This window comes from Mastigoproctus giganteus, chromosome 13 (assembly GCF_048544385.1).
Source record: "Mastigoproctus giganteus isolate SK-2022 chromosome 13, ASM4854438v1, whole genome shotgun sequence".
Lineage (NCBI taxonomy): Eukaryota > Metazoa > Arthropoda > Arachnida > Uropygi > Thelyphonidae > Mastigoproctus > Mastigoproctus giganteus.
This window is the reverse complement of record NC_143587.1, coordinates 101,900,968-101,909,750: the sequence shown is the minus strand read 5'-3', so window position 1 is coordinate 101,909,750 and position 8,783 is coordinate 101,900,968. Positions and strand designations below refer to the sequence as shown.

Below are 8,783 nucleotides of genomic sequence, written 5' to 3'. Positions count from 1 at the left end.
AAGTTTCTTTTTTTTTAGTGTCAAAATTTTAATTTTAATAATTACAGCATTTTTTACAGTTTGACAGTTTTTAAAATGTCATTTAAAATGATCTTTATTTAATCATGATCATATTTTTTATTAGGAAATGATGATATTAATGTCCAGACCCTCTCAAAAATTCAGAATAATAGTTTCCCCCAGGAAGGATCAAACAAACTTGCTGCTGTTCATTCAAAATTGTATGCTGAAGCTGAAAAAATACAGAGATGGAAAGTGGCTGTCGAAATGGATTCCTTGCAAAAGGTTATAAGTAATATACTATTATATGGAGTACTTATGTTTCCTTCATCTAAGCTAAAATAATACAGAAAGTAATAATTTCCTATTAAATGCAGATGTACAGTGTACCCTTTTGCACTTAGAAAATGTCACAAAACAGAATGTAATTCACCAAGTAATGAACTATTACAATGCTTTATGCACTGTGATAGATATTTTAATAAATAAGGTTTATGTTACAAACCCTATACTAGATCCTTGTTCACAATGTGCATGTCCACAAAGAAAATGTCTAATTTAAAGACATGATTAAAGTAGAACATTATTTTGTTTTGTGAGCTCCATTTAAGATTACATGCTGAGGTTTTGAAAATACTACTAGTAACTTATTATTATTTAAATAAGATATAATAGTTTTTTATTATCAGTTATTATTCAGTTTCATAAACTTTTAATTTTGTTGTTCAAATGGTATTGTTCATTTGCTGTCTGTTTTCTTTCGCAGTTTATTACACAAAAAGGATGAATGATGTATCATAGAGGGTATATTGTTAACCAGGATTAAATAAATTATATAATTGAATAATGGGCATATAGCAGTCAGAAACATACCACTATTTAGTATCAAGATGACCGAATGATGCAAAGAAGCAAAGTTTATGAAGCATCTACTGTAAAAAAAAAATAATGAAATAAAAATATATTGAATATCTCCCCAGTTTTTATCTACTTCATTCAATTGTTTATGTAATCCCTCTCTAAATCTACAAAAGGCAAATTTTTAATTATTACTGTTTTAAACATCCTAATAAGTTCCCCATGTCGATACTTAATTTCCAAACTTTTCAGTGTACAGGATTGGAATCTCTTCCGTGTATAACTTTACAGCTAATCATTTTGAGAAGAATGCCATCATTTTGGCAGTCACTTGGGCTTGAACCATAACAATTCAAATGTGTGTGTGTGCTACTACACTTCCATGCTAACCACTCAGCTGCATCAGGCCTAATTGTTATTTCCCCATGTCTGTCCTGATTAATACTCAAAATGGGATATTAATCGTCCTTTTTCAATTTAAATGTGTTTGTGCTCTCAACTAAACTTGTTCTTTTTTTTTCCCCTCATTTCAAAAATCTACATCTTGAAATGAGACCTGTACGCAGTGCTCAAGATGCAGCCTAAATATTGCTTTATACAATGAGATAATCACTTCCTTTTACCTGTTGGAAAAGTTTCCACGTATAACTTTGATGGTATCCCATGAGCTTCCTAGCTGTCAATCTGCACTGCTTAGAGAATTTTGCCTTACTTTACAATTATCCCATGGTCTATTTTTGTTCACCATCTTGAGTGTGGTATGACCCAGTTGGAATGTGATTCTGAGGTTAAGGCTACCCATGTGCAGTACCTTTCATTTATCAGTTGGTCACTTCTGAGCTGCCAATTTCTCTTAAGTTTTATTGCATTAATGTATTTTGTCATTAACCATCCTACCAACCATTGAGTTATCAGCAAACTTTGAGCTATGAATATAATTTGTTACATGTAAGTGCTGTGTTTTCTGCATCTCATATTTGATTCTGCTTGCCCTAGACTGTAAATGTTTGAGACTCTGCCAGTCTGTGTACACATCCCTTTATTGGTCCAGTTTTATATCAAACATAGCTGAGCCATTTAAGCAGTATGAAGTGTCATTTTGGCAGAAGCAGCTAACCGGTTTGATCGTAAAATGGGAGGAAAAATGGACACTTTATTGGAAAATTTAACTAGTGATGAAGATGTAGTATAACATTTGTATGACAGTAAATATTAAATTGGCAGCTGTTATCAGTGTAGGAATAATACAATAGGATACAAATGAGATTGGACCAGCTGTTACTCTTGGCAAAATTTGTTCTTTGTTTTCTTTTTTTTAGATTAGATAATACCATGTTTTAAAAGCCTGATGTTTTTAGTAATAGACAGACCCGTCTTATCTAAAGTAGAAATACTTTCTCTATATATTTCTAACGTTTAATCTCTTTTTCTCCACTGGTGACTCACAAAATTAGCCTTTTTGTGCAGCCTAATTTTGCAAACATTTTGTTAAAAAGTGAACCGAGAAACCAAAACAAATGATTTATATGTTGTTCTGACATGAGATCTGTTAATTAAAACTAATTTTTGTATTCACTTTAGAATGTGTTGTTTTTTTTTTAATCTCTATATTTACATCCTCTTAGAAGTAGTAGTAGGGAGGGGGAAGCGCTCTCTCTTCCCCCCTCCACTATAGCTAACTGAAGACGAGGAAACTCGAAAGTCGCTCGTGCGCGATTATTAGCTTATATTTTCCTTTTCTTTTTTCCTCTTCATTTAATTTAATTTAATTAGGCAACCATGGAAGGTGCACTTTCCTTTCTTAAAAATTTTTTTATAGCCCATAACTTAATTTTAAACCCATAATCCCTGTAAAGTATTAGAATCCTATAACCACTATGTATGTGGTAAAACCCTCCACCAGCTAAGCAGATTACTATGAGGTGAGTGCTGAAAATTAAGCTAAGCTATACATACGATCTAGTCATTAGTAAATGCATATGATGCAAGAAAGCACGCTTATACAGCATCAGCCAAAAAAAAAAAAAAAAAAACTTTCCATTTCACCCATCCATTCACTCCAAAAGTTTGTCTAGTTTGTCCTTGAATTTATTTAAGCTATCAACTTCCACAACAACAGATGGAAGTTTGTTTGAGCAGTCAACCACTCGCTGACTAAGGGCAAATTTCCGCACATCTGTTCTACAACTGTCTTTCCTCATTTTAAATATATGGCCCCCGCAGTTGCATAATCTGAGCAAGAGAAAGAATCCCATCAGCATTGAGCTTGATGACACCATTCAAGGCCTTATAAACCTCAAATCAGATCACTTTGCAGGTGTCTAATCTTCAGATGCTGGAATTTGCAGCACTTAAACCTTTCTTGGTAAGATCAGAGCAACCCTTTGTTCCTCTGAACAATCTCGTTGCCCTTCTCTGTACTCATTCAACAACTCTACATCCTTCCTAAAATAAGGCTTCCATACCTGTATGCAGTACTTAAGGTGTGGCCTGACCATCGCATTATACAAGGGGACAATCACCCCCTTATCCTTGCTAGCAAAATTATTGTATATCATTGACAAGACTCCCATGGGCTGTTCTGGCAGCCTGCCTGCACTTGTCAGAAAATGTCATATCTGACTGCACAAGTACCCCTAGATCTTTTTCATTTTCCACTACCTGAGTGTACTTTCGCGCAGTTGGTACATTACTCTGGGGTCACTGCTACCTATCTGCACCACTCAGTCCATCTGCCCAACATTTCTGGATCCCGTTGCAGTAGCATGCTGTCATTGGTGTCTTTACAACCCTGCCAACCTTCGTATTGTGTGCAAACCTGGACATTAAACCTGATATACCTTCATCAATATTATCAATATATATGGAAAACAACAATGAGGACTCGAATAATAACATAAGCCCATGAAGAACAGTTTCCATTGATTTCCATTCTCTCTCTCTCTCTCTCTCTCTCTCTCTCTCTCTCTCTCTCTCTCTCTCTCTCTCTCTCTCACACACACACACTTAGCCATCCCTTTATCCATAGCAGAAACTTGCCCCTAATGCCATACTGTTCCAATTTGTACAGCAATCTTCCATGTGTAACAGTATCCAAAGCTTTCTGAAATCCAAGTATATGATATCAAAATTATTTTTTTCATCCATTTCCTTTGTGACCACATCATAATATTCAATCAAATTGGTCAGACAAAACTTTGCCTAAACACCCCCATGCTGTGTCTGAATTATAAATACAGTCTTGTCTAGATGATCCTGCAATGCTTCTTTAACTAGTGACTGTATTATTTTTCTTGGAACAGAATTTAACCTAACAGGTCTGTAATTACTCGTGTTGCCCTTTTATCCCCTTTGTGAATTGGGGATATATTTGCAGATCTCTAGTCCATGGGTACCTCCCGTGAATCAAGATAATAATGATAATAATCTCATAATAATGACTAAGGGTTTGCTTACTTCCTTTGTTGCCTCCTTTAATATAACTGGATAGATTCCACCCACCCCAGGTGCCTTTCTTATGTTTAACTTCAACAATTTCTTCTCTACTTTACTCTCAGTTATTACAAAATCCTTTAGCTCTCTGTTATAGTTTGATTAACCTCTGGCATTCCCTTCCCTAAGTAACTCCTCACGTGTGAATGTAGATGCAAAATATTTATTCACTTTGTCACCTGAACAGAATCATCAGTAGTTGATCCATCGATATCAAGTGGACCAATCTGATTCATCCCCTTTCTTCTAGAGTTTACATAAGTAAAGAAGTCTTTGCTGTTCTCTTTGCATCCTTTGCCAAAGATTTCTCATTATCTGTCTTTGCTTGCCTAACCTCCTTTGTGACTTGCTTACTGACTAGCTTATATCTACCATAGGCTTCTTGATAATTAAAAATTATCAAGTGTAACTTGATAATTTTTATGCATCCCATGAACTAACGAGTCTCATTAGTTCATCTGACATTCATTTAGGCCTAAATTTTGAACAGGATTTCTTAGTTGGAACAAAAAGCCTAGTAACTTCCAAGATTACTTCCTTGAATGCTCCCCGTTTAGAATTTTCTGTTGGTAACATCATCAGTTAGTCCCACTGTATATAATTTAAAAACTGTCTGGGATCACTGTAGTTTTTTTATTTTATTTTGAATATTAGGTAGCTTGGTACATCAGTAGCAGAATTATACCTTGCTAAGTTCAACCTGAACTGTAACAGTAATTTGCTGTGTTTATTATATGTTTTGGTATTTTCTTTTTTAATTTGTCTTAGTAATATTAAAAGTCAAAGATGTTGAAAGATGTTGTTCTGCCTATAAAGTCTATTCTGTGGTCAGGTTATGCCTGTTTAATGGATTAAAAATCCAGGTTTCTGGGCAGTAGGAGGGGTGGAATTGTTAGTCAGATAACAATTTGAGTCAATCAGAAATTATCTTTATCAATCACATTTCTGAGCAGAGTTGATTAGTCCTGCTTGGGACTGATCAATTTGGCCATGGTGTGAAAATGATTCAATAAAAATTCCTCCCATCTTGACAGCATTTTAGCCCAAGCCTTTCATGATGGGAGGACAGCAAGGCACAAGACATGAAAATTTGGAAACGTCTGTAGTAGTCACTTATAATTTTGGAGCAGTGCATAGACTGACATTAGTTCTCAATTCAGATTAATTCATTAATTTGAAAATAACTTTTTTAAATTAAAACTGAAACTCAGAAACTTCACATATACTATACTAAGTATGATATATAATTTCATTATTGCAGGATAAAAAATTGCAAGAAACATCGCAAACTATTGATTCCCTGCGAAAATCTTTGCTTGATCTTCAATTAGAGAATGAACGTCTTAGCCACAGTTTAAGAGAGGAACTTCAGAATCGAAATGAAATTTTACAAAAGTAAGTTAGTGTTTTTGCCTGTTTGCTATTTAGGTTGTATTCATCTGAATTTAGAACATAGTATGCCAAAGAGTTTGTTGCTTCAGTCATCAGTATACATAGTATGGGCAAAAACACAACTGTACATTGTGTTTTCACCCATTACTGCAGAGACCATTTTAAGAGCTCAAATACAGAACCTGCTTGAAATGAGAAAAGGGAATTAAGTAATGGACTGTGTATTACATGGAAATAAGTAGTTTTTTTTTTTTTTTAATAAATAGTTTTGTCCCGAGTATTTCTGAATTGCTGACTTGGAGGTGATAATTTACAATGTACATACATGCAGTTATGAACTAAAATGTTCATGTTGAAATCTTTTGAAATCATCAGAATTCTCAAGAACAATGTAGGACAAAGCATTCATGATTCTGTGCATCACAACCAGTGGATCTGGTTCCATTTCACAAGAAACATCCCCAAACCATAACATTCCCTTCTCCTTCCACCTTCACAGTTTGGAAAACACACTTAGTAAGCATTCTCCAGACATCCCCTGTACTCTTAGTCTGATGGACATGTTTGGGTATGATTCAACATTCCACTGTACTGATTACCATTGATCCACAGTTCAGGTTCAATTTGTTTTGCACTATGTCAGAGGTGGTCAGCCTACATTATGTGCGGCTTATGGTATAGACAACTTTTGTTAGTGACACTAACACTCCTCCCAATAGGCAAAAATAACAAAAAAAAAAGTATACAACCAATTTGAAAAACCAGAAACATTAATAGTGTAAATTCTACTATTATGCCTTTTAGCTTTAATTTAGAGCAGGTAAGTAGGATGTTAATGAGCTACTCATGAACATTGATTCTGTATTTAATAAACATTTATTTGTTAACTAGTATTAAATTTATTTTATAAACAGTTGTTTTAATTTATTTTATTACAAGTGCTTAAAATTAAATTCCTTTATGTAATTAGCAAGAATATGTGGTGGTGCTGGGCATGAACTGGTAAGGATGGGGGATTATTGATTCTATTAGTTTCTAGATCCTTTTCTAGATGGCATATCATGCAATTTCAACATTGGCATTTTGCAGAAAGTAAAAGGCTGGTCACTTTGCACTCTGCCAGTCAGTGGCATGAATTTGTATTTGTTATTGAAAATTGGGCTGCAGGTCTTTCATGAAAATTCATTTCATGAAATGCAGTTCACTAAATGCTATGAATGATAGGTTTGTCTTTGGTCACTTGCAGTTCCAAGCTCAGATTTACTAGGGTTTAATGACAAGATGGGTAGCCATCTCACCATTACACTGGGATGGTGTATTCTTACTGCAGTAACAATATCCAGATATGCAGGGCTCGAAGCAGAAAATTTTATGGAACAGAATGCTCATCAGAATAATCAAGTGGAGGCAGTTAACCTATTAGCAATGCATGTGACAAACTGGAACAGTGTTCCAGTGTGTTCTTGTTCATTCTGATCCCTGCAATTATGGCTGTTTTGCACCTACTGGTGTTTATTAGATTTTACTTTATTTTCACACTTTGTTCTTCTGGTTACTTGTAATTACTTATGTGTAGGTTTATATATATAGTATATTTATTTATTTATTTATTCCTACAGAATGGGTGCTACAAGAGAACTCTGCAATATTTTGAAGAATCACATGGAAAGACTACAAGAAAAAATATCGTGTTGTAAGTCTGTAATTTGTTTTATTTCTTCACATTGATTTTCACTGGACATTAAGTAATAAGTCTTGGCAAGAAACAATAGTAAAAAATGTACCTCTTTTACTAGCGCAAAGCATCCCTTTTCATATATTGGAAGACTAAAAGTAATAAATTAATGGACACATCATGTGAGCTTAAACTAGCACACAAATTATATTTAATCAGTTGAACAATTTGTGATGTCATTTCGTGCATATGTGTTTGAGATTGCTATTTATTAAAGTATATTTTAGCTACAATATGTTATCACTTCATTGAACCATGTCTCTTCTCTTCAAATATGTTCCAAATGTCTCTTGAGAATGTGTCTTGGTGTGTATTTGACATTTTTAAAGTGAAAATTTTTATTTCTTAATTCTATAACAATAAAAAATATTATTTATGTATCGATTTGAGTATCACTTGATGTGTTTGCTAAATTAGTTTTATTTTCTGCTGTTTGGAATGTTATTTTAAACTTCATTAATGAAAGACACAACATGTTTATAAGCAAAATTTATATGGTTTATTAGAACTTAAGTAAGCTAACCTAAAAAACTTCTCAAAGTAATTAATTTTCTTTGTGTGTGTGTGTGTGTGTGTGTGTGTGTGTGTGTGTGTGTGTGTGTGTGTGTGTGTGTGTGCATGCATGTGTGCATGTCTGTGCGAGAGAGAGAGAGAGAGAGAATGAGAGAACGAGAACGTCCATGGTCTGTGTTGGCTGCAGGTGGCATCCACATCATGGCCAATACATGCTTGATGGGAAAGAAATATAGGAACCTGCCCTGCCCAAGACAGTATTCCACACCATGAAGTACACTCAGAGGAAACCCCTGCAGTATGTGATCAGACATTGTCGTACCTCAAAATGACACCAGACACCCCAGTAAGAAACTGGAGAGCTACAGGTTTCAGAATCTCAGCAAGATGGCAGTTAGTGTCAGATTGCCATTGATGAACACTGATGACAACAGACTATCAAAAGTGATCACTCCCCACACAATAACATCAGCAGGGTGTGCAGTATTGCATTCAACAATGGCTCTAGGGTCACTGTGCTCACCACATCATCATCACACATGTATGTGGTGATCTGTGCACTGTGGTACTGTCATGGGTAGCATTTTTCATTACATGACAAAGAACCATGCAGCCTCAGTAACTTTGGTAAAGGCTGATAATCTGCCCTCCATTGAAGTTGCTAATATCAGTGTCAAATGTGATGTCTCAGCATGCTCTACAATCTCTTTGCACTCAAAAGCTGGTTCTGTGAAATAGAAATCTGTGAACTGCACCATCTCTATGTTTATTTTTATATCTCAATGCAGCAATC

General features: G+C 34.8%; 1 protein-coding gene across 1 annotated transcript; it reads left to right on the top strand.

The window, feature by feature from the left end:
• The first annotated feature begins 221 nt into the window (after nucleotides 1–221).
• On the top strand, nucleotides 222–7,470 carry LOC150076310 (synaptonemal complex protein 1-like). The gene is made up of 3 exons (XM_090387316.1): nucleotides 222–285; nucleotides 5,612–5,745; nucleotides 7,362–7,470. Exons 1-3 carry the CDS (start codon nucleotides 268–270, stop codon nucleotides 7,468–7,470), a joined length of 261 nt encoding a protein of 86 aa, XP_090243442.1. The 5' UTR covers nucleotides 222–267.
• Nucleotides 7,471–8,783: the final 1,313 nt, after the last annotated feature.

What these genes read in the sequence shown, in the direction of transcription:
- LOC150076310 (XM_090387316.1), top strand. An exon ending in CGAAATGAAATTTTACAAAA is followed by an intron (nt 5,746 to 7,361) that starts GTAAGTTAGTGT and finishes TTATTCCTACAG; the next exon opens with AATGGGTGCTACAAGAGAAC.